The following is a 26,546-nucleotide window of genomic DNA, read 5'->3' on the forward strand; positions in this document are numbered from 1 at the left end:
GAAGACCTACACAGTGCACAATTTCTTTAAAGTTCTTCTAAGCAGTCTTGAGTTGTGAGTACAATTAAAAGTCCATCAGGATCCCAAGTCCTCATGCATTATCTACCCTGCCACACTTCACTAATGCGTCTTATCATTTACGTTGCTAATACTGTTCAGTGTAAAGACAGTCTTTCTGAGGTAGACTGTTCAAGTTCAAGGACTAGTCTTTTTCTTACGAAATGCATGACATTCAAAAAAAGACAACAAATAAATACTACATGTACAATATGTAGCAATGAGGTAGAAATGGTTATAAAGAACAATGTCTGAATAAAGTCAGATGAAAAAAGAAAAACAAAGAAATGAATATTCTCTAGCAACTCTATCTAATCCATAAGGGAACTCACTCATACACAGATCCACACAGGGAAGAAAGGGAGGGGAGGGAGAGAGGAGGGGAGAGGAGGGAGAAAGAGAGGGAGGGAGGGAGGGAGGGAGGGAGGGAGAGAGAGAGAGAGAGAGAGAGAGAGAGAGAGAGAGAGAGAGAGAGAGAGAGAGAGAGAGAATAAGCCTAGAAATAAACTTCTAGTTTTTCCTTTTATATCATAAGACAAAAAGAAGGAATGAATGTGCTCCCAACCTTGGTGCACTACAAAACCATTTTATAAATATTTAACATTCTATAGGACTGATTCATATCTTCTCACACCACTCTGTGGCAAGGCTGACCCATGCTGCCGACATTCTACATATCACTGAGACAGGGAGGTGAAATTTTCCTGCTTTCAGTCTAATTGTCTTTGACAATTGCAGCGCCTAGTGCTACACCACTTGTGTTGTATTTAAAAACAGGGGAAAGAGGAGAGACTTGTTCATTAAAGATGCAGTATCCCTGGTTCACACAAATGCATCTGGCAGGTTCAAAATCGAATGTCAACCAAAGGTCTTAGCAGACTGTGAGCTTTAGTTCATGTGTTGGTTCGTCACGAGTACAGCTGGATGTGAATTCTGAAATACTAACAGCTCCATGTTTGCTAATATGCTTCATTAAATCGGCAGATCATTCAAAACTGAAGAGTTTTACCTTTCTTAAGGAAAAAAGTCACATTAAAACAGAATTTTGAAGTAGTCATGTGTATTTTGGCACATAGGAAAAAGGAAGAAACCAGTTGCTTTGGGATCATGTAAAAAATGAATTCGTTTTAAAGTTCAAATAGGTGGTGGTGGAAATAGCACACCCATACAGACACATACACACACACACTAATTATATTTATATTTATACTTATATATATTAGAACTTTAGTGGCCTCAATAGTTCAATAAACTATGTGCCTTTCACTCTGTAATATGGATTTATAATTGGGATTCCCAATTCTTGCTAAGAAACAGGAAAGAGTTGGTGTACAGAAATATTTTTCTGCTTGGGGTTGGATATATTTTCAGAGAAAGAGGTTCTAAATGTCTCTAAAACACCTTTTCTGACTTAGAAATATATTTAAATTTACAATGACCTATTGCAAAAAAAAAGAATTAATTTGGATTTTTTTTTTGGATGTATTCTTTTCAAAACTGCATAGCCAAGTACTCAGCAACCCATGTAAATTGACCTTGCATTTAGTATAGCCTCTGGATAGCTTTTATCACTTGTCCAGATGGTGTTTGGCCTATGTATTTCAGTGGAATGGTTTATTTTCTCCTTGATAGGTTTCAAATGCACAAGAAAACATTATACCCGTCTATCTGCATTTGAGTAGAATACAAACTGACTAATAGATAAACATTCTGTGTGAAAGTAAATAGCCTTAAAGTATACTGCCTTCACATTCCATTGACCAGCTCAGTCAGCAAAGTTCTCCATATTGTCACTAATGTTCTAAATATTTTGGAGAGAAGCAAGCCAGCAGTGTGGAGGATTTTCACTTGTGTCCCACATAAAGTCACTACGCACTACCTCTTGAATGTCTATTGATCCCTCTACTGACGGAGTCTCCCTCTCTTCCTTTTCGTCCCTGTTGGAAATGTTATTACAGTTGTGAAGAAAGGACTCAGGGATTGTAAAGTAGGCTAGATGAACCTCCTCCCTGGACAGGAAGGGAATGACTGGCTCATTACCTTACCCTCATTAGGAGCCTCTGCCAAACTGTAAGCAGTCGAAGAGTGCCCGGGCAAGTGTAAAAGGCCGATTTACTCAGTTGTACTAGGACTCGATGTACACACTCATTTCTGAAGATCTGGAACTTGTTCTACCCCCAAGCTCTCAAATGATTGGTCAAAAAAGAGGTCGTGATTAGGACAGTCCGTGGAAGCATTTATAGTGATGTCACACGGAATTGAAAACTATGGTAGAGTATGAGACTTTCATTTCTTCAACTTGCCCAGGGTGCTAACAGATAATCCTAGAACGGCCTAAACTAAGTGGAAATCACATGTAATTTCAGTTTCTGCTAAATACATGTATCTCAAACCACTCCTATCTCAAACTAATCTTAAGTCATTCATATCTCAAACAAATTTAAAGCCATTTAAAGCTAAAAGCCAACACATATGACTTCAGTTTATTATCAGCATTGTGAAAACAAAACACAATTGTTATCTTATATATTTGGCATTAAGTCTCACAAACCACACACCAAAAAAAACGTGAGTTAATAACTGGGTTCTTGAAAATTGACTAAAGAAGATTGGGTTTGTCACAACTTGCCAGATTTTTTTTTTTTAAGTGAACATAGCATTTTGGTGGAAATGAGATGTGAAATCTAAAAACAAAAGATGGATTAGTACTTGGCAGGAAAGTAAATTTGTGAGTGAGATCAAATATGGGCCCAGGAGTTAGTAGATATCAGAATCTCCTTTCCATGGGCAGTACTCAGGGTAGATCCAGAATATCACTGTAACATTTATTCATTTATGAAAAGCAGAGGGAATATTTTAGTATTATCATCATTTTTGTATCCTCCATGAAAGGCATTGCTTTTAAAATATGGAATATTTATATATATAACATAATGTTAGTTGATAGACTATCAGAGTCCATTAAATTCTAGTTCATTTGCTTAGTTTTAGCAACACGAAAAATAAAGAGGGAGATTACTAATCAGATATCATAAAATTTTGAAATACCATGAGTTCCTCATTCACTTTTTCTGTGTTAAGTATTTCAAAGAATTAATTTACAGATGAGCTTGGAAAAAAATTTTTTTGAAAGAAAAAAAAAAAGAACAGAAAGACCTTTCATGGGGCTGCCATTGCATTTATTTAAAATTACCTTAAAATGTACATCACTTATTGAATACACAAAATGCCAGTGCATTGCAACAGTTACTGCATCTCTAAATTAAAACAAAACAAAAAACAAACAAAGAAAAAAAACAAAAAAAGGAGGGGCAAAACCCAGGAAAATACATTCAAAATGCTAGGCTCCTCTGCGTGGGCACAGGCAGCGGCTTTGGAAAGCTCTGTCCTGCACTGTGGCTGCGAGAGGCATTGGTGAACATCAGCCAGCTTTCAACGGAAAACTTGCCTATCACGCACGCACGCACACACGCACGCACGCACGCACGCACGACAGGAGACAAAGGACAACCTGGCGGGAAGCAGGAACAGAGGTGGGGAGTGGGAATAAAACGCCACATATGCCATGCGGTCGTGCTCGGCAGGGAAAGAACGCATTGAAGATTAGTGTTTTGGGAAACTAGATTATGGCAAAAAGATGGAAGGGAACACAATACAACAACACGACACAACAAAACAAACAACAAACCCACATTTGGCAAGCTCGACTGTGGTATACATGTCTGTGTCTAATTTTTCCAAAAGAAATGTAATGAAACCGAGGTAGAAATGGACAGGGGAGTACTACAGCCAGGGTGGTCCAAGATGAGAAGCGAAAGTGCTCTGTGAAGAATGACGTCAAGATGGGGGTGGGGGAGGGGGGCATGGAGAGGTTCTCTGTGGATACATACAGTTGGTTGCTTTTTTTTTTCTTTTTTAAAATTTGTATGTTTGATTTGGTTCTATCCTCTGCATTCTATGAAACAGCACAGCAAGCCTACAAACTCTTAATGAACAGAATGACACCATCCCTAGCAGTTTAAGAGAGAGAGCTTCCAAAATAAAACCACCACCACCTCTACCATGGCAGTAAAAGGCAGTTACAGTTGTTAGGTTCCGTCACTTTCAGGGTCCTAAAACAGGTCTGTGGCTGACTGCTCTAAACACCAACACAAACTGAATACATAGCTTTCAATTAACCAGTGTAACTTTTATGAACATTTTCACTTCATCATCAAGGAGAGCAATGTATTAAAAACTCTTCAGTAATTGTTCTGCTCTGGTTAATTCCCCACAATTCGTTAGAGAACTTTAAAGAAAAATCCTTCCATTTCTACTTTAAATTGTAAATATTCAGCTGTATCACACTTCAGTAATTTTTCCGGATACATTCAAAGTAATTTTCCTTGCTATTCTCCAATTGTTGAGGTAAACATACATTTTAATATAAAGTAACATTGAAGCCTACCCTATAACTCTCAGCAGTACATAGTGCTTTGAACACATTCCTTTGAGGTACTGTACAAATCACAATCACTTTCCTGAGTTTTTGCAGACAAGAACATTAAAAGAAATGAACTGCAGACATTAAGGTCCAGATTACCGTTACCCTGTTTTACCTGTTCTTAGCTTAACACCGCAGAACAGACAGGATTGAGGAATACTGTTGCTCTTAAAAATGGCAAAAATCTGGTTTTCTGTTGTGAACACAACCGTTCATCTCTTTAGTCCGACAATGTCTGAAGTTAAAGCTCTTTATATTAGCACATGCCACCAATGTAATTGTGAGGCAAACAAAAAAAATAAAGCACCACTCCAGGCACTTGACAGCAACTAAATCTTGAGACAGCAGAATGGAATCAACACACGAGGTTCATGTCCTTCTGAAATCGACACACTTGCACCTTGCGTCTCGGTGAGTGTTGTCTAGCTTGAACCGTTCTGAGCATCCACATAGATATGCTTTCTGTCGTCTGGGGCTTTCAAATCAGAGGCTCTCATCGGATGCACGTTTCCTCCAAAGCTACCCTGACTCTACAGCTGCAACGCAAACGTTGTCTTCCCCAGGACCCTCTGCAGTTGAAACACTACTGGAAAGGGGCTCTATTCCCTATGTAGCAGGTTTTATGTGTGTGTGTGTGTGTGTGTGCCAACATTCATTACATGTTTTTTTTGTTTTTTGTTTTTTGTTTGTTTTTTTTTAACTTTTAAAGACTGAATCACTGACTGCAACCAAACATTTTGTTCCATTCAACATACATATCAAGCTCTTTTTGAGTTATGCTAGGCTGAATCTTGCAGAAAGCATTTTCAAAGTCTTGATATGTCACGGGCCTCAACTGGCTGGGCATAATGGCTGAAAGGTCTGTGGCTGGCATAGCATGGAGGGGACCCACTGCTGCTTCCTGACACAAATGAGCCACGTCTAGTCCAGAAAAGCCTTCTGTACGCTGGACGAGAAGTGCAAACTCCTTGTCATTGAGACAGTAATTGTGCTGTGAGAGCAGTTGTACTATTATCTGGTGCCTCCCTGTGCTGTCAGGAAGTGGGATTAAAAGTCTTTTCATGAAGTACCTCCGAAGAGATTCATCTATTTCTTCTGGTTTACTGGTGGCACAAATGACTACGATTTGGTCCTCAGCCGAAGTTAGTACAGTGTCCAGCTGCATCAGAAATTCGGTTCTCATCCGACTGACTGGACTGTGTTCCTCACTCACTTGGGAGGAGAGAAGCATGTCAATGTCACTAACGAAAATCACCGAGGGCTGGCGACACCTGGCCACAAGAAAAGAGGCATGGATGATTTTCTCCGCTTCTCCCAGCCACTTTGCCACTAGTCCAGAACCAGCAATTTTGAAAAAAGTCGCCCCCAGCTGACTAGCTATGCATCTGCCTAATAGTGTTTTGCCTGTTCCCCGAGGTCCAAATAGAAGGATGCTCCTAGGTAAGGCCGTCAGCCCACTGAACGCATCGGACCTCAACACTGGCCACAAAACCTCCTCCTTAATGACAGCCTTCACCAGGTCAAGACCAGCTATATCACTCCAGTCCACAGGAGGTCCTTGGGTGATGATCTCATTGGTGACTAGGTCGATGAGGTGCGTGTCAGTGTTCTTCAGTTGCTCGTCCACGGAGTGGTTGGATGAGGTAGCTGCACGGAGTCCCGGACCTTGCATTGGATGAGCGAGGAGCTGCCTGTGGTCGTCCCCGTGCTCACTCATGACTGGCGACGTGTACTTCCCAAAGGATTCACTGGATCTTGATCCCAATGAATTTTTAGCAGTACTGTAGGAAGGAGGGGTCAGAGCCCTCCCGGACTGGCTGCTGAATTTCCTTTGCTGTTCAGAGGACATCAGCTGCTTTGTTGGCTTAAATGCTAAGGATGATGTTTCAGCATTTCTGTCAAAGCCATTCCCCCGATTCGTGTTTGAAATGCTGTTGTCGGGCATTCGGTACATAGGACTCTGTGTCGATCTCTGTTGGCCATAGCTGTAATTTCCGTAACTGGAGTCCATGTCTCCTTGCCCTGCCATATAGAACGCTTTCCTTTTGAGAGAACTTGCCGAACTGTTGGCCAGAGTAGAGGGTGCGATGGGTGTCAAACCATGACCCTGGTAGGTGTAGCCAGGAACGGTAGTGGGGGGCAGGGGGGTGGGAGCAGGAATTCCTGAAGGCAGGTATGCTGAAGGAGGGGGCGCTCCACCAGGGCTATACCCAGAGCCCACAGCAGTCTGAGGAGGATAGCTAGCAGAGGGATAGCTGTAACTGGAGAGGTTGGAAGTCCCATTGTAGCCTGGGACCAGGGCTGGTGGGGGAGGAGGAGGGGGCGGCTGCAGGAGCCCAGAGCTATGCAACGGGGATGGATGAGGCGAAGGAAGTGCAGGTGTGGGCTGACTACTGTAGGTAGAATGCAAATATGATCCGTTGTATCCTGGAGCATATTCCTGAGATGGGAGCCCTGCATGAAGACTAGGTACTGTGTGGCTTCCACAGGTACTACTTGAGTAACTTGGTTCTGTCAGGTTGCTGGCCACCCCAGGGGAGCTCCCTATACTTGCAGAGACATCTACCGGAGGGAGGGCTGAACTGACACCAGCTTTGCTGGCCGTGATGACATCCGGAACACAGTTCATGGGATAAACGGCTTCTGAATTCAAGGAAGGCTGCCAGGGTTCGCTATCATTTTTCCGACCATTCACGAGTCCTGATGGTGTGTCTGAATAATTGCTGAGTACAGGTCGGTCTACGGGACCTTCCAAAATGCCAGAATACTTCTCTGCATATTTTTTCAGAAGGTTGGATGCAGTCAGAGCAGATATGTCATCATTTGCCCAGGCGTACTGGTAGGTGCGCTGCAAATGACCTCTGTAGGCTTCAACTTTGTGAGCAGGAGACCGAGTGGTTGAGGTGATGTCAAAGTGCTGTTCTGGCCACTGGGCATGCTCCGGCGTCCACTGCATCTTCAAGCCTAAGCATTTGGAGAGAGAGTAAATTTACTTAAACATTCATCAGAACAATTGAAGCTTCCTCCCTGACTACATCTGTTATTTGTTATCTCCCCTTAATATGGACATGGGCAAGGATTTTCCTGGATTGTAATACCTATTGTAATCTCTATAATATGAATTCTCCAAAATGGGGGGAAAATTCAACACTATAAAAAAAAAGATAAACTCAACATATAAGAATATTATAGAAAACCAAATTCATATATATATATATATATATATACATATATATATGCCTTATTGCTATCAGTCCCATCAAGTTATCTGTTAACTACACACACACACACTTAATGTGTATTGCACACACACATAATACTGTCAAATTATAATTCAGTCATAGTTGCCTGCAATAACACACACATACATTTTAATATACGGCATGCAATACTGCTAACATGTATGCCACCTAGTTATTCGGTTCTCCCCATCAGTTTCTGTTTTATATTTTAAGAATATAAAAATGAGACACAGCTGACAGACCGCGTCTGGGATACCTCTCTTATTTGGTACTGAACACCTAGTTAGCACAGTATAATGCTCTCTGCACAGAACAATATGACACAGACATAGCAGGTCATTCCATAATCCAACTCTCATCTAAAGTGGTCCACGACAGTTTCAAATCTGCTTCGTGGAGTGCAGCAAAGCAATCTCCCAGGCAGCGCTCCACCGCTTTCATCGCACAAAGCCTACAACTCGGTATGAATTACAACTGGCTCCTTTCTGCCTCTCAGTTCTGTTGTTGAGTCTGGAAAAAAAACAAGCATCACTTGTCTGTCTGGCTTCTAGTGTTGTTCCCCCTCCTCCTCTGATAATCTTCCTCCCCTTATAGAAGTGAGGTATCAAGAGGGGAGGGAAGAGCATATATATATATATATATATATATATATATATATATATATGTATATATATACATATGTATATATATGTGTGTGTGTGTGTGTGTGTGTGTGTGTGTGTGGACAATCTGGATTCTCAGTCCTTACATTTCTACAGTGAGCCATGCCTGGCAGAAACTGGAAGAATACGACTCAACAATGAGGTCATAGGAGTAATTCCATCATCTGCCAGATTGCTAACTGAAGCCAGTGACTCTGTAGTAACCCTGAAATGAGTATTTTCTGACTTAAGCGGAAATACTCTGCTATTAGAATCGACAGTCATTTTAATTTACAACTTTTGAAAGACCTTAGAAATTACCTGCTTCGAATATTACAAAAGCAGTGCCCAAAGCGACTCATTTAAGATGTACCCTTGAGGGTTTCACATGGTTAGTTACCAAAGAGTACTGGAACTCCATTCTCCTATTTTTCAAGGCTTGTTCATCTTAACTCTAATCTCTGCTCACTTGGAATGAACACTTCCTTTTCTGCTACAGCTGTATTAAGATACCCTCCTTAATCTCCTTTGTATTACCCAAAGTGAATTTTGCAAACCCTCTTGTGCCCTCTGGCAAAGAATCCTCGATAAGAAGGAGGCCTGGTCTAAATGAAGCCTCTGTGCCATGGGTCCCCTTCTGAATTCCCCAAGCAGTGTTGACAGCTCCTATCCCCTTCTGGTCACCTCCCCCAACCACTTCAGCTCCTCACTGCCTGACTCTGGCTTCTGACATGGCTAGCTTTGACTCGCTGAGCTAAACTGAACAGAGCACACAGTTTGGTAACAGAATGGCATGTTGATTCCCTTCTGACTCTGGCTTCCTTGTTTGCAAAACCAAGGCAGCAGACAGTGGAAGTTAATTAGCAGGAGGATGCTGTGCTAATTGTGTTAATTTACAAGGTTTTAGTCAAAGAGAACCATGCCAGGGCTGGCACTGCTGTCATGCTTCCGACTTAATGATTAAGAAATACTGAAAACAAGGTGGGAAGGATTGCAGTAATTACACAATAAATGAATAAAGCAACAGGATTCATTTGCAAATATAGTTTACTGCAGTTGTACTCATTTGCATTTGGATTTTTAAAAAGGATCCGTGCAGATATTCATTTGCAAATCACCAACTCAGTGAAATTACGTTGGAATGCTGCACAAGTTAATCAATCTTTATATACGTATGTTTCTGTGCGTGCGTGTGTTTAGTAAAAACACTAAAGATCTTACTTCTTTTGTATATGCAACAGATCCTTCACTTTACTTCAGATCTTCATATATGCTTTTAAGGCCGTATATACTTTAAAACGGTCTCATGAATTTGGAAGATAGCATTGTGAACCCCAAAGAAGCACACCTTTATCATTCCACTCAGTGAAATGGGGAGGGGGTGAGCGAAGCTCTAGGAAGAGCTAAAGTGAGTCTCCTAATTGTTTCTGCTTTCTCAATCACTACTTTTTAAGAGGAGAAAAACACACCGCAAAGCGGGTAAAATGACTGAAACTACACTTAAAGGGGGAAAGATGCAATTTTAATGAAGCGGCTTTTCAGGAATCATACTTTCATTAAACTCGACTGGAAATTATTAAGGGCAAATCACCAGGAACCAATCGCAAGTAATCAGCATCTAAATTCTTCTTGCGTCCAGGGATTTATTCCGAGCTTTACAAAAAGAAGAGAATATAAATGTGACTGCAGTGTAGAACTAAAAGGCCTACAGATTCATTAATCCCATGATTATTCCCAAGTAATTTCCATTAGGATCTTTTTTTCCTTAAAAAAAAAAAAGAAAAAAAAAAACCCTGAAAATATTGAATAGTGAAAATGATAGCCCACATGCTAAGACTGGGCATTTTATTAGATTGATAAAGGAGAAACATGAATAAGTATCTCTAAAAAATAATTTAGAAGTCACAGGCAATGGGGTTTTGTACAAAGCATGAGTGGGCAAGTGCACACCTATGCATGTATACATACACACATATACATGCAAGAACACAAAACTAACTGGCTTCCTTCCACTTAGTTGAGATCAATTTGCTGGAGTTAGTTAATAACCATGATAGAAAGAAGTAGTCTTTAATAAAAGTGACACTGTTTTAAATATATAATAATTAAAAAAAAAAGGGAGTGGGCCTCTTTGTCTGTCTAGGCTTGAATCAAGTTTTCTTATAAATTAATCATTTATAAAAATGCAAATATGATATTAATATATTACCATTGCTGTAAAAGAAGTCTATGCAGTTTGAACAGAATGGATTGCCCACTTAAACTGGGTATTTCTGTGTAGTTTAAATGTAGCAAAGCTAATTGAATTTCCGAACATTTCTATTTCATCTGAAATTAAGCAAAGATCTTACCCATCAAAGTAATTTATTGGAATATTTACTGGATTGAATATGCTTATTGAGGGAGTCGAAAGTTTATCTGTTGATGCATACTAAGCAACAATAACCCTAGCAAAGCTGAGAAAGGAAAGCTTGAGTTCTGTTGAACCTAGAGGAAACAGGATTGTTCCCATTGTCTAGGAGAGCTATGGCTTCATCAATGCTATTTTTAAAGCAAAAGTTAATCATTAAACATAAACTAGATCCTGATATTGGTGAGATCCACAGAAGTCAGTGCTCAGGGGCTTGTTGGGGCGCTGGGAGCAGCAGGAGCCTATTCACCAGTGCTTACATCTCAGCATTATGTGGAGGGGGCACCAGACCCATTGTTGGTGTTATTGTTTACTGGTGGTGATAAAGTGGAAGAAAATGTGGCACCAAATGTTCTTTGAACAATGGTATCCTGCCCCAGTGGGCTGCACTGTTGTCACCCGTGAGAGCGGAAGGCCCTGCCACCCAACCTGGTATTCAAGCAACAAGACAAGTTTTAAAAACAGCTTTGATGTGGATTTACCATTGACTATAGAAAGAAGCAAGTCCAGGGAATGATACTAACTTACATTTTAGAAACTTGTCTCCAGAACAGTAACTCTCACTCTTGTTTGGAAGCATTATACATAGTAAAAGAAAAACATAAATCAGAAAATAATCAGGTGCCTTGGCTCATATCTCAATCCTAGTATTTGGGGGGGGCTGAGGTGGGAAGTTCATGAGTTAGAAGACAGCCTGTGCTACATAGGAATACCTCCATTTCTCCCCCACCTCCATAAAGTAGAAGAAAACAACACCCATAATCTTTAAAGATAATTGAAGGAGTGCTCCAAAAATGTCAATTTTTCTTCTGAAAAATTGGAGAAATTTCTTACCATAGCTGGCACATTTCACAGTAAAATGTATTTATGTTTCAAAATAACTAACAGAGTTATAGAAAATTGACTTAATGGTTTATCAGAAATATTACCTATAGATGGCAGACACTATGGTACAATCTCTGAACCTTCGTTCTCCTGTTCGTATCACAGGATGAACTATGGACATCTAAATGAACATCTCTTTGTTTTGAATATAACAGAGTGAGGATTTGCATGACATTTGCCATTCATCTCACTACTGAGCATTTTAGAATTTAGTGCCTAAGCAGTCACTGTCTTACAGTTTTCATTTTGGTCTTTAATTAGTTTTGAAGCTGAACAACTGGAATGTCTAAAGTTCTGTCACAGTTTCAAAAGTTTAAAGAAAAAAAACATAGGAAGCAAAAGGGAAGAGAATATAGGAAAGGGAGAAAATTGGAAATAAGCAGGTAGGCCTCCTAGAATGTATATTTAGCATATATTCCTAGAAGGATTACCTGGAGGCACTTATTTCGTACCTCACCTTAATACTTATGGGATTTAACAGTTCTCGGTCTGGCAAACTATGTTTTGGCTGTGTGCCCATGGGGCACCTCTCCCTGCAAGGGATGTTTCTCTTGTAGGTTTCCTCACTCACAAGGGTCAGGAGCCAAGGCAAACACTGCAGGTGCATCGGGCTTGCTCTACGGTAGCTGTACAGTACTACTCATCTGACAACATACCCATTATATTCTGTGGGCGACTGTACCGCTGAACTTTTCATTATTTTTTTTAAATACTTAAGAATCTTAATACAATATTTATCAAGATTCTTTGTAGAAAGCAACCATTGCTGGAATAAACAGAGCAAAGTAATTATAAGGGTTTAGAGCCTCCACGGTCTGTTAATGCAGCAAATTCATCATCCCTTACATTGGAAATGGCAGCACACGTACATAGGACTTTCAAGATTTCAAGTACAGGGAAGCCAATTCATTGGGTCCAAATACACCTTCAGCAGCCAAGAGCCTTCAGAGAGAGAGGCTGCAAACCCCATGGCACTGTGCTCCCTACAGTATTTACTCATCACCTTTCTTCAAGGGAGTAAGGAGCTGCTAAAATGTTTGGTCAGATTCTGCAGCTCTCTTCCTTTGTCTACTCATATTGAGCAGCAAAGAGACCAGCATGACCCCTTTGATCTGCAAAACACCTCACTCCATTTCCTAAGGTTTGCTGGACTTAAAGTACAATGTGAAAATTAGGAAAGGGTGGAGGAAAATATCCATGAATTTTATCTCTATTTTGGTTCCAAGGAAGACATGCTAAAGTCAGTCATTGATAGTATGAATGTTATATAGAAGTTCTCAAACTTATTTAGTAAACAACGTTGAGAACTTTCCATATGCAAAACCTTGGGGCTTCACGAGGAAGCTAAATCAAGGGAATTTCTGCTTTATTTAATCTTAATTTTATGTCATAAATTCCTTAAAATTGGACTCTTGTTTTAGGAGATTAATATATTTTTATAATGACCTCATCTAAACAAGATTGACTCCCTTCCAGTTTGGCGTTTGATTTACTGTGTGCTCTGTAGGTTTGGAGACTTTTCCGCCAGCAAAGTGGCTTGGCCTATAGAACACACACACATACACACACAAACACACAGTTTTATTTTATTTTTTAAAAGAAGTTCTAGAACTTAGTTCAAAAGTGAAAATTCTAGGCTTGCTAGTACATTATCCCACACTACTTATTCTCATCTTTGGCTAAGTGGCTTGAGCTCATTATGTTCAACTTTGATGTAAAATGGACAGGCTACTGTCATACACTTCCTAGGCTGCAGTCAAGACGACCTACAATAAGAATGTTTTATGAAAATATTTCCCAAGCATGAACCACAGAAACATCACTTGACTTTTTTACTTTGAAAATGCCACAGGTGTATTAAACACAAAACAGAGGAACAGAAAAAAGTAAAACTATATTCCATCTTTCTTCCTTCCTTCCTTCCTTCCTTCCTTCCTTCCTTCCTTCCTTCCTTCCTTCCTTCCTTCCTTCCTTCCTTCCTTTCTTCCTTCCTTTCCTTTCTCCCTCCCTCCCTCCCTCCCTCCCTCCCTCCCTCCCTCCCTCCCTCCCTCCCCCCTTCCTTTCTCTCTTTCTCTTTCCTTTTTAATTCAAGACAGCCACTGAAAAGGAAATTTTCCAGTGTGAATGTTGTTACAAGAAAGGTATAGAAATTCTTTCATACTCAGCAAAACAAGGTGTAAGATCGCCTTAATCAAAAAGGTGTCAGACTTCAAACTGCTAGCTGGGTGAAGTGGGACAGGTCTGTAACCCCCACATGTGGAAAGCTGAAGCAAGAGAATGACAAGTTCAGTCTATCCCGAGCTACGCAGTGAGACTGTGTCTCAAAAATAAATCTGTGGCGCTCATATCATTTTCTTTACTTTTAATGTTATTTTTTTTTTGTTTCAACTTAAGGGGTAAAGAGGTTTATGGCTAATGACTGATTTTATTTTGCAGTCTCAGAGTTAGATACTATGTACTAATACCATCAAAAAATTTTTCTCCTTAAGTCACTTTCATATCTCAAAATTTCAAATTGTAATCATCTTAAAACATTTCCCAACCCCACCATATTTGTATGAGAGAATCCTTTTAAAGGCTATTGAAGATATTTCTGGCTAACTGGTAATAGGAATAAATCTAATTTGGCTACCTGCTCTGGCAGAAATACAACCTCATAGGCTGGGCAACAGGCAGTTTGCAATCTTGTGTTTAGTTTCTCCAGCATAGGCTTTCAATACACAGCCAACTTCATAGTATTAAACAAACAACAACAACAACAACAACAAAACAACTTTGTCTCCATACTTCTCTTTTAAGACTAGTGAAACACTTTTGACTGGCAGTGGTATGCTAAATCTGGTAAACAGCTTCCTCTCTGGACATAGCACCCCTTTCCACAGTCATGGTTTCCAAGTACCTTACCTACAGGTAACAGGCTGCAAAGGCTGGGTGACTTCATGACCATTTTAGAGCTTCAAACGCTCTAGTTTTGTTATCAATGAAGTGGATTTCTTGAAAAGAGATTTTTAGTCCAAAACTTTTTCTCCCTTCCTTCCTTCCTTCCTTCCTTCCTTCCTTCCTTCCTTCCTTCCTTCCTTCCTTCCTTCCTTCCTTTTCTCTCTCTCTCTTTTTTTTTAATGTAGTTACTCTGGGAGGAAAAAAGTTCCAAATACTACTTTTTAATAAGAAAGTATTCTTGCCCTATTAGTCAGAACACCAGAAAATTAACTGATGACGTTTATTGTGACTCAGTGTCATTAGTACAGTAGTGTGGAAAGATGCCCAGTCCAGGGTTACAGACTCTGTTTTCCCATTGCTTTGATTCTCAGATATTATTTCTCACTATTTTCTCAAAGTCCACCTCCATCATTCTTAATATTCTCCCTTTAACATGCTATGGATACTGACATCACAGGGCAACGCAAGATTTAATAGTCAACTACATCAACCTTAGTACAACTGTTAAGAGGTTAAGACACCCCCAAAGAGACGGATCACATCGAGGTGACAGAGCTTGTTTCACAGGTCATTATTTAGGGTTTATTAAGCGCTTGTGTTCATTACAGGCATAATAATTTGAACTAGGATGGCACATATCTTGTCCTTAAATTTAACTTGTAGATAACTTATGATTTGAATTAGATTCCCTAAAATGCATTAAATTCTAGCTGGAAAAAGAAAATGTTCACTCATAAGAACATGACTAAATGAAACAGTGACTATTTGCTGATACTACTAACCAAGGATGATACTCACTATGTGTGGGACTAATTGATCATTAGTTTTAATATGGAACTCTGGAGGAGGAGACAGGAGGATAACTGCAAGTTGGTGCCAGCCTTGTCTAGATAGTGAGTTCCAGGACAGCCAGAACTGTATAGCAATATTCTCAAAGAAACGATAAATAATAAAAATTTTAGAGATTGGCTCTGTGTACAAGAATGGATGCAGACACTTATACAAAGAAGGGTATCTTGAGACCTTAGAGTTTGTACTCAACATATGATCAGGATACACACCATGTGATTTAAAGCACCCAGGAAATCATGATTATAATTCAAATAACCACATCTTTTATTCCTGTGGGGCTCCTACAATTTCCAGCACTTAAATCAAACTGTATAACTGAACACTTACACAAAATCCATGAAGTTTAAAACTCCAAATTTGACATCTTTTATGCATGCAAGAAGGAGGGACAGTTTTTTTTTAAAAAAAAGTCTTTGGATTATAATCAAGTCCCTAATAATAATAATAATAATAATAATAATAATATTTTTTAAAAAAGTATAAACAAGGGCCACACTCTTCATACACCCCAGAGTACTTCACAATGTTAAATGACAGTGTGTCCACTTATGATTGAGAATACAAAAGTGATTGGTGCTCTGATTCTGAGCAGTTAGTGCCAGCTGTCATCGACCCAGGCATGAGAAAGAGCCGGAGGTGAGAGGGCCAGCTTCGGCACAAATGTTGCACTGCTTATGCTACCTCTGGATTTTAGGCAATTTATAACCGGTCACAACAGTGCTTTGTAGTTAACCTTTAAAGTTGTTACTTTACAGCCCCTCATTTCTCATGCTGCCTCTTTTCTTTCCCCATGTATGTTTTTCAATCCATTAAGGCTATCTACCCTTCCTCCAGTTCTGTTTGTCACACAAAGATCATCAGGACATACCACAGATGTCCATAGGGACTGCTGGAGTTAATGAATATGTATGTTCTGTGTCACAGCAGAGCACTCCCCGTGTTCTGCAGAATCAATCCTCTTATGTGTGTAAATAACAGGTGAGCTGTAGCATACAGGAGTAAACGGGGTTAACACAACCAGAGACCCCCATGCTACATCCATGGCAGCCAGCCTAGATCAAGCAATACAGATACCCAAAGTATTATGTATTCCTAAGGGGTTGAGTCTTTATTTTGAAAATGGACTTCGGTGATTCAAATTTCCAACATTCTGAGTCTGGGGTTATTACTGCTGATTTGGAAAATACCATATTTCCATATGATATGCATTTGCACTTTTAGTGACACAATCCAGGCTTGGTGCCATCTTGACTTATTATCTTGCTGTTTACTTCCTCAGTCATGATTCTGAATCGTCTTGTGAACCACGGTGTGCACATATAGGCAATTGTAAACCTTTACTTTACCCATGCAGCCATTATTTGAAACATCTAAGCCCAATGCTTGCCTTAGTTACATCTATTTATTTTAAATGTATATTATTTGTGTGGGTGTTTTGCTTGATTGTATATCTGTGCACCACATATGTGCCTGGTACCCAGAGAGGGCAGAAGGTGACGTCACGTTGCTGGAAATGGAGTCACAGACTGTTGTGAATCACCATGTGGGTGCTGAGAACTAAACCTGGGTCCTGTGGAAGAGCAGCAAGTGCTCTTAACCACTGAGCCAGCTCCCCAACCCTAATTTAATTATATTTAAATTGAACGCCACTCATGGCCAACATAGCAAGTTGACAAGGGTCAGTCTACACATTTAGAATCTCCAATACACCATGATTTTGTGAAGGATGGGGTTTCCATCCATATTCTTTTCTGTATTCCTTCAAAATATCCTTTTTAAGAGGCACTTTTCATAGAACAAACAAGAAAGCTGCTTATTTAAGGCCAACAGGTCTCTCGTTACACAAAGGTGTAAGAATACAATTTATATATTAAACTAAAACCTTTCAATTAATTTCCTTAAAAATTCTTTAGGTGAGTTGAAATCCTGAAACAACACAAAACAATTTTTTGTTTAGGTTATTTATGCAATTTTCTCCTTTTTTGGTAATTTGCACATTAATTTTTAATGTAGTACAGAATAGTGTCTTGGACATTGAAAAAAAAAAAAAACCTCTATAGTGAGGGCTGGGTGATACAGTGCATTAATTCAGTGTCCTTCACTCCGGGGACCTCTGTATAATTTAATCCAGCCTGAAGAAAATAACTTTGATCTGAAAGCAGTAGGAAAAGCTACATATGAAATGAGTTCTGGTAGGCTTAGTATTGTTATTTCCCATCTGAGAGGATGTATGAAGATAAACTGCTTTAGAACACACTGCTATATGGCAAGGTCTAAAGGTAAGAGTTCTTCACAAGAACCAAGGTTCCATTACCTTTATATTCTTAGCACACTGCCCTGTTCCACAGTGTGGTGAACTGCACAGGAACTCCATCTGTCTTTGGAGTGCTCTGATTTCTAGGTAAAGAATGTGCAGTGTGAATGAAAGGCCAAACATTAGTGCTATTTACTGGCTTATTCAATGATGAAGATATGGAATGCTGTACAATAAGGCAGGAGAGGGTACAGAGACTTGGTCTTCAAACAAGTGGTGTTTCCCATCCTGGAGGAAGTAAATGTCCAACAGCTAACCTATGGGAAACTGGTAAGAGTAGGAGGGACATAGAATAAGATGCTCAAGGTCAACCTCTGGCCTCCGCATGCACACACACAGGTGATTGCACACAAATGGGTGCAGCACACACATATCCTCCATATACACACAATCATGTCAAGATAGTAGTGAGGCAACCCCACCCCTACAAGCTCTGCTACTTCTTTTTTAAATTGTTATCTAATTCACACAAATTCCCTATGCAATCAGAAAAGGCAGCATCTATGCAAAACTATAAGTTGACACATATAAGCTTCAGAGAAAGTTGAATGTAGGTGTGTGCGTATGTGTGTGGTTTCAAAAAAGCAAAGAGAAACGAGAGAAAAGAGAGATAGAAATGAAAAAAGATTTTAATAATTGTTTTTATCGTGTAAGTGACCTATGATTTACTAGACTCACAATTGATTATTTCTGACAGCAAAACACATCCTAACAGACTTTTGAGGGGCAGTGTTTTGGGGAGTTAGGTGTTGGGGACAGAGCCCAGAGCCTTGTGCACGCTAAGCACACGCTCTGCAGCACAGTTTTCCTCTTAGCCTCATAAAACACATCATACATTTTTAACTAACATGTATTGTGCACATCGTATTTTTTTTAAATCGGGGTTAGCATTATTTATTTTTTTTAAATCTACACATTTATTACTTGTGACTTAATCAAGGTCAAACACCTCAAGAAGGAACAATTTATAAAACTCAATCTATTTATAATCTAAAAATATATCATGAATATTCATTTATTTAATTGAATACTTGTTTTGGGAAACAACTGAGTTTACACAAAAGCAAAGGCATGCATTAAAACAAAATTGGGTAAGGTGGGTGTGGTAGCACGTGCACATAATTTCAGGATTCAGGATGTTGAGTCTAGGATCCTGGAGAGCAAGCACGCAAAAATATCAACAAAACCACAGAACTGGGATAAACTTGTTAATTAGAGCTATTTTGGGGTTTTCTACATAATGCGTTCCTTGTAGTGGACAGGCTGTAGACTTCATGATGAGTCATACGTCCTTTGGCATCTTTCTGATCACTGAACTGGTATACCTGGAAGTACTTTTCTTTTTTAATAAATCTTTCAAGAAAGCATCAGAATGACCATGAGTGGATGACAATTCCACTTACATTTTATGTTTAATCCATGGCTATTATCTGATTATTAATCTAACTCCTGAAGATTTTTTTTCAGGTAAGTGTTTTCTCATGCCTTTTTTTTTTTTATTTAATGCGTCTACATCTAGCCATTATTTTGATATTTTGCCACAGAAATTATTTTATCCAGTGCAATGTCAAACTACATTAGACTTTTAAAGAACCCATTAAAGTATATCATGAAGTAGTGGCTTACGTCCCTTGCCATAGATCCCAGAAGCATTAAAATGTTCCTGGGGAATCAGGACGACAACCATGACACGGTGACAGCCTAATCACTTAAAGGCTTTTTACGTGAAGGGTTTTGTTTTTTTTCAATTTGAGTAGTAAAATTCCAGGCATGCTTTAATAAGAGGTTAGCTGTAAAATGCAGCTCAATAACACATTTTTTTAAAAATTAAAAGAAAAAAAAAAGTCTGGTTGCTCTCACGTATTCTTACATACTTTATGCTTTCTTTTTCTTTTGTTTTTTTTGAGACAGAGTTTCTCTGCGTCTTTCCTGGAACTCACTCTGTAGCCCAGGCTGGCCTTGAACTCACAGAAATCCTCCTGGCTCTGCCTCCCGAGTGCTGGGATTAAAGGCGTGGGCCACCACCACCCGGCTCTAACATACTTTCTGAAATACTGGTGCCCATTCATGAACCTTGTATCTTCTCTCCATATGTGGACATGACAACTGAAAACGGAACTGATAACTTGTGCTTTGATTTTAAGTCTTCAGTCCTTGGATAAGACAACTGAAAGGCAAGTCTTTGAATCTGGAGAGAATAACTTCCACAAAGTAAGCAGGGGTGAGTCGGGCTTGTAAGTTTCTACTCTCTTCATCACGCTGTGTTCCCAAGAAAACAGGAGGAGGGGGCAAGAGAAGGAAAAAGACCTAGAGGGGAACTAAGGGTGACCTTATTTAAATACATTAGTCAGAGATGCCTCTGCTGTTTTTAAGCAAATATGATTGTGACTCCATTTTGCCCATCCAGCTTTCCAGTGTGTAAATTAGATGATGACTTGGACAATTTTCTCTTCATTAGTGAGCTGTGGAAAAGAAATACTGAGGAGGCTTTTCTTTTTTAAACTCCATAATGTCTTGGATCTAGATTCTAAAGCATTGGGATTACACACACACACATACATACACACACACACACACACACACACACACACACACGTATGGAGTATTTTTTTCTTAGACAAGCTGTCGTAATTGAAATGAAGTCTAATCAGGCTCATTACTGTTTTCAGCAATTTGCACCACCAAAGATGCTTATTAGGTAACTGTGTTTAATAAACCACTCTTTATAAAAATACCAGTAATGAGCTCTTAGCAGCCAATCTTTAGCGTGAATGTAATGTGAAAAGCGTTCCTAGCACTGAATAGATTTTCACATTTAGTAGTGTCATAATTAAGCTCCCTGAATTGGTTGCTTGTGATGTTAGATTTACTGCAATAATCTTATTTTTTTCTATTTTAAATGTATGTGAAATTACAGTTATCTTCTATTAGTGTTGAATTATATTCATTGTACAGCAAATTTTAGGCTGGTACCAACCTGGTGAAAGGTTTTCAACTGGGGACTTGCTAACAAATGATAACTGAGGATTTTATAACTGATAATTTGTACTAGCCAGCAAGTCTTTCCTCATCAGCATCTTACATCTTATAAACATGTCTTCCTATCACTTGATTATGACAAATCACAAAAAGTTATCCCAGATACAAATATGTTGTGATAATTATGAGGAAAAAGTCACTTACAATAAGGCAAACTATAAAAAATGATGTTCTGAAAGGAGTATGTGAAGAGATGTCAACCTTTGTGTTAACATATAAATAGTATATTATTTTATTAGATGTAATCCTCTAGGTTGCATTCTTTAAAATGTGAACACATTTTACTCCTCAATTTCTTCCTGATTTGCAGCAGTACTAACTAGGCTGTTAATATTAAAGGACTCTAATAGATATTTATTATTTATATACACCAAGGGTGGTCATGGGATTTAGATTGGCTTTTTTTTTTTTTTTGAGGAGGGAGGATACTGCTACCCACCTCTAGTGAGAGGAGTAATTTCCATGTACAATGATGCATATGCTAAAATATGTATATGACTATAGAAACTGCACTGTTTATTCTACCAGGAGAGTACATCTGAAATTATAGCCCTATGCATTACAATTACATACGGAGGAGTTGAATTTTTTTCTTAAAAATATGTTAATAAGACATGCAGGAAGATTTTCAATGTACATTCAGGAAACAAACCTCTCATGTGTTAACATAAAATGTCTTTTGCTTACTAACAGCTCCCCAAGAGATAATGCAATAAAACTTCGAAATGGGATTGTGGATATCCTGAAATAATGATTCATAAAGATAGAAAGTGAGAAAGTAGGCCCAATAACAGTTTACACCTATCCATAAGTATAAGTTTTGAAGGATTCTGTTACTGGATGATTCTTCTCTCAGACAATCTCTCTCTCACTCTCCCTTTCTCCCAACCTCATGATCTCTGTGAGTCCTAACTGGAGCAAATCAACCTCAATAACTGATTTTGGCTTTCTGAATTGATAGGAGCATGAGAATTGAGACTCAAATTAATGACTTGTTTCATCTGATTTTATGGAATGCACTCGTTGCATTACAAAGAAGGGATGAAATACATCTCTTCCTCTTGTGAAATCATATGCCCTCCAGGACAAAATATCTTCCTGTTTCTTCAAGTCTTTACTGAATTCATATTCACAATCACAAAAGCATAATCCAGTGTATGAAACAGCTAGAAAACCCACCTTGCTTCTTTAAATGATTCACAGCTAGAGTTAAAAAACAGACAAAAACTAAGAGTGGGATCCCTTTAGAGCCTTTGAAGTACCTTCTGATAACCTTGAATAACTTCATTCATGACTCATTTATGAATGTTTTTTGAAAAGTAATGCATGCTTTGTACATTGGCTTTTTTTTTGTTGTTGTTTTACTGAAGATAGAACCTAGGGCCTTGGGCATGCTGAGTTACACCCTCGTTCCCAAATAGCAGCTTTTTATTACCACATCTAAGAGTCTTTCAGATGTCAAAGAAGTACTACAACAATAGCAACAGTGGGAGTAAGGATCATTCTTTGGGTGAGTTCTAAAAATAACTTCCCATAATGATAGAGCTTTAGCTTTAATTATGAATTTTAATTAGAAACAGAATAACTAGGTAATATATACTTTATCAGATTCAACACAGGGTTATGAAAAACTGGTATAAAATGTCTTGGTCTTAATTTATAAGTGTGGAACACAGCTAGGAAAGATAACTACACACATAAAGACTATCAATGAGAACACATGATTCACAAATACAACTAGTCCTCGTGTAAGTCAGGTAATAGTTCAATCATGCATAGTAGGATGGAGGTAGTAATGGGATATTGTTCTAGTCAGAACTTTTTTTACAATGATGATTTTATGTTTCAGCCTTTGGTTGTATGGCCTGATAACAGTCTAAAGGTATAGGGAAGTCATATGCATAGGTATTTTCAACAAGAATTAAGGATTATTATTCTGCAAAGTTTTCAAGGACCAAGAATACCTACTTTTGGTTTTACCATTCTTGTCCACTATTCAGTTTCACCATTCACCAAATTCCTGTGTTAAAAAAAGCTAACAGCAAATATTCTTCCATATATATCTGCATGGGACAGACAAGCAAACAGACAACCACAAACACAATCTGAGAATTCAATCTTCCCCTTAGGTCTTAATCATCTCAGGCTTAATTTTATCCTCCTCCTTCTTAGTACTGGTATGTTGGTTAGTGAATATTTTTATCTCCTTTCCTTCTCCCCTTATAATTTTTACATAGTTTGCAAATTATGAGAAAATAGCTAACAGAGAAAACATTGAAAACTATAGTCCTAAAAAACAATGTTCTGGAGTCTGAGTCATGAAAACTTACATTATTATTAGAAAAAAAAATAGGGTTATGCCCAGTCAGATGGCTCAGCATGTAAAGGGACTTGCTAAAAAGTATGAGGACCTGAGTTCAATCCCCTAGTCCTACACAGTAGAAACAGAGAACCAACACATGAATGTTGTCACCTTTACATGAATGTTGTGGCAATATACCTAAACACACATGCATGTGTGCACGCATGCACACACATGTGCACATGTTCGCATGTGCGCATGTGCACACACACACACAGAGAGAGAGAGAGAGAGAGAGAGAGAGAGAGACAGACAGACAGACAGACAGACAGACAGACAGACAGACAGACAGAGGGTCATAGTGTCAATTAGCTAAACCATTTAAAATGTGACAACAGCATTCCTGGTCTACAAATCTTAGTACAAGAGAGATCTTCTGTTCTAAATGCTAGGAATTATAGTTCCATGCATGACTGGAACTTATAGTCTACCTTCTGAGGAGTGAGCAAACAAAAAGCAGTTCTAAGTCTTATGACTGTGAGGAGCATTTAATAGTGAAGCATATCATGAAAGCTCAAAAAAAATTATCTATTAAGATACAAAGAGACAGGGTTCCTGCTTGAGAAAACACATGATACCATGTGTTCCTGGCACTTTCAGGGAATGGAGTAGCCTGAAAATAGTTTAAAGACAGGGTGGGAGTGGGTATCTATGCCTGTGGTGGGGTGGGGGTGGACAGGAAGCTTGACATCAGATGACAAAGAAGTTAAATATCCAGACTCTGTCAGACTACCAACATAAAGTATAGTCCTGATCTGTCCTTTAGTGTTTTATGAACAATAAAATACACAGGGATCAGATATTTGAGAAATGGAAGCAGGTCTTACACTTTAACCAATAGAAGGTAGATACTGATGGAAAATTTTAGAGATATCCTCCCCAAAATAAGCTAACAATTAAGACTGGTGCAGTAACACCAAGGAAGGAGAATACTCTATGGACATCACTGTCCATAGAAATAGAAATAATTGGGAGATATCTACTGAATAGCAACTAGAGGAATTGTGAAGGATGTTACATTTAATCCTAGTGAGGGATTGCTATCATTTTATCCATGGCAGAACAGACCCTGTGGATGGGAGACACAACAGAGAAAAGCAATGTAGAAGAGATGAGAACAGAATCCTTGAGTTAAACCCATGTTTAAAGAGCAGCCAATGAGGACCCAGAGATATTCAAGAATGAAGGGGGGAAATACAGAGGAGCAGTGTATATGCAATGAGGAAGAATATTCAGAGCCACAGGAAATAGAAACTAAGGAAGCTAAAGCCCATATCTTGCAATGGGAGATCACCAGGGTGCTCAGAAGCCATTATGAGTTGATTATGGGTTCTGAGAACAAGCTAGAAGTCTGCCCAAAAACACAGTAAGAAAGATAAGTAACTGTTAATGGGGTATTTAGAGAATAGCAAATCAGGAGCTTTCATGGGTATGTGTAAAACTTCATCACTACCCTCACTGACAGCATCAGATGGTGCCAAACACAGTCTGGCATCATCTGTCAATGCTTCCAATGAAACCATGCCACACCCATCTAGTTGTGCATTTTCTCCTTGTTTTCTAGCTACAGATAAACCTGTGTAATCAAGGCCCACAAAGCTGAACACATTTAACATCTAGCCTTTGCTCTGAACTCTGTGAACCCAGGTTCTAGGCTATGGAAAGGAAAAAGAAGAGGATAAACAAAAGGTACAAAACTGTGTAGATGGACCAAGAAAGACAATAGTTGAAGCAGAGACCTCAAGAAGATAGAGACAGAATCAAGGGTTCATGTTTCAGACAAGTACCTCGGGAAAAGAATGTGCTGGAAGGTGCTTAGGGCATGTGCAGTAGCCTTTTAGATTCCTTTATATTTTCCCTCAAACACATTTAAGAGGCAGTTATCATTTCCTTTTTATTTGGGGGCTTGTCTGTAGACTCATGCTTTTTCACACAGTCTGTTGGCTATAACCCCAATTCCAGGCAAGTGCATACCCTGGACACGAGAAGGGTAAAGGTGAAAGAGAATGTATAGACATCAAGGAAAATCCATCACCACTAACAGAAAAGCACAAGAGAACCATAGTTGAGAATGATGCCTTTGCTCTGAATGACAAGAAAGAACAAAGCTAGAAAAATGAGCCTTCCTAAAATGAGCCAGAGCATTCTTAACTTTAAAAGATTATACCAAAAGAAGAGTGATAGGTAGCAGTGACTACTAAAATACTTAATAAGACATTCCACTTCCTGTATGACCCATAGCTTTTTAGGAAATACATGACATGGTGATGTATAGAGAGAAATTACTATTGCCTTAAGATGTCATTGTCTAAGTATTGAAGGTAAATTGTAGCGATGCAGCTACAAAGTATTCTAAAAATCATACACCAAGGAAAATGTTAACTGAAGCACAACAATTACAACCCCAGAAACACAAAGAAAGCTGGGATCAGATGTGGAACTGTGTGTGCTGTGTGGCAGAGGCTGACTTATGCTACTTTATTTTTTCCTCTCCACTTGTCATCTCACCACATAAGGACTTAACACATGGTGAAGAAGAATATTCTATCAACCTCCTGCTGTGTTCCTCTCCTTCAGTGGCCTCTTTGTCTTAGTTTGAAGCTGGGAGATGCTGAGGACACTGTAATGTTAGGAAGGTATTCTGGAGAAGAGCCCTGCATGGAAGAAGGCTCAGAGTTATCTGTACAGGGAGTCTCAAGTGTCTACAACATGATCCCCAAGGACAGCACTGGCTCCAAGTGGTGCATCCTATGGCCCTGGAGGTTCCTCACATTAGGCTAAGAGAGTTCTGATAGGAGGTATGATTGGACTTTTTACCTCCTGGGGAACTTTTTGTTTACAACAAAGATGGATTCAATGATGTGTATCAATAATTTACTGGGCTCCAAACTTGAAAGTGACATCTCAGTTTTGCTAATTTTCAATGGTATAACACACAGGGAGAAAAAAAACCCCACATTTTATTAGCATTTACCCCCAGATCACCACAATAATCATGTTCAGCAGACCAACTTCCTATTTAATATTACTCATTAGTCTATACCCACAGAATTGCTACAAGTGCCCACTGAGTTATTATTATATTCACATCATAGATGACATGTAACAAAACATGAACAGAATTAGGACAAAGACTTAAGTTTACTCAGATTGTTTTCAAATTTTTATTCTTCTACTTTTCAGTATCCAAACGTAATGGACAAGTTTGTCTTCATTCTCAGAATCAAGTTTGTCAATTTCTATTTTTATGGACCAATTACAGCATGTTTTCTAGAAATAGGTAAGGTGCTCATTTAGAAGAAAAAAATATCATCAAAAGGT

The 26,546-nt window shown here is 38.9% G+C and overlaps 1 protein-coding gene across 4 annotated transcripts in view; it reads right to left on the reverse strand.

Moving 5' to 3' along the window:
* The window catches only part of Fign (fidgetin, microtubule severing factor), a 123,836-nt gene that overhangs the window by 3,198 nt on the left and 94,092 nt on the right, over positions 1-26,546 (reverse strand). For all 4 annotated transcript variants that reach the window (XM_076569568.1, XM_076569569.1, XM_042275370.2 and 1 more), the window contains one exon: positions 1-7,504. This exon is cut by the window's left edge and continues 3,198 nt beyond it. In XM_076569568.1, coding sequence (XP_076425683.1) covers positions 5,256-7,504 — 2,249 coding nt within the window. In that variant the 3' untranslated portion in view covers positions 1-5,255. The remainder of the gene's footprint in view (positions 7,505-26,546) is intronic.

This window comes from Peromyscus maniculatus, chromosome 4 (genome assembly GCF_049852395.1).
Source record: "Peromyscus maniculatus bairdii isolate BWxNUB_F1_BW_parent chromosome 4, HU_Pman_BW_mat_3.1, whole genome shotgun sequence".
In the NCBI taxonomy this organism is placed as follows: Eukaryota; Metazoa; Chordata; class Mammalia; order Rodentia; family Cricetidae; genus Peromyscus; species Peromyscus maniculatus.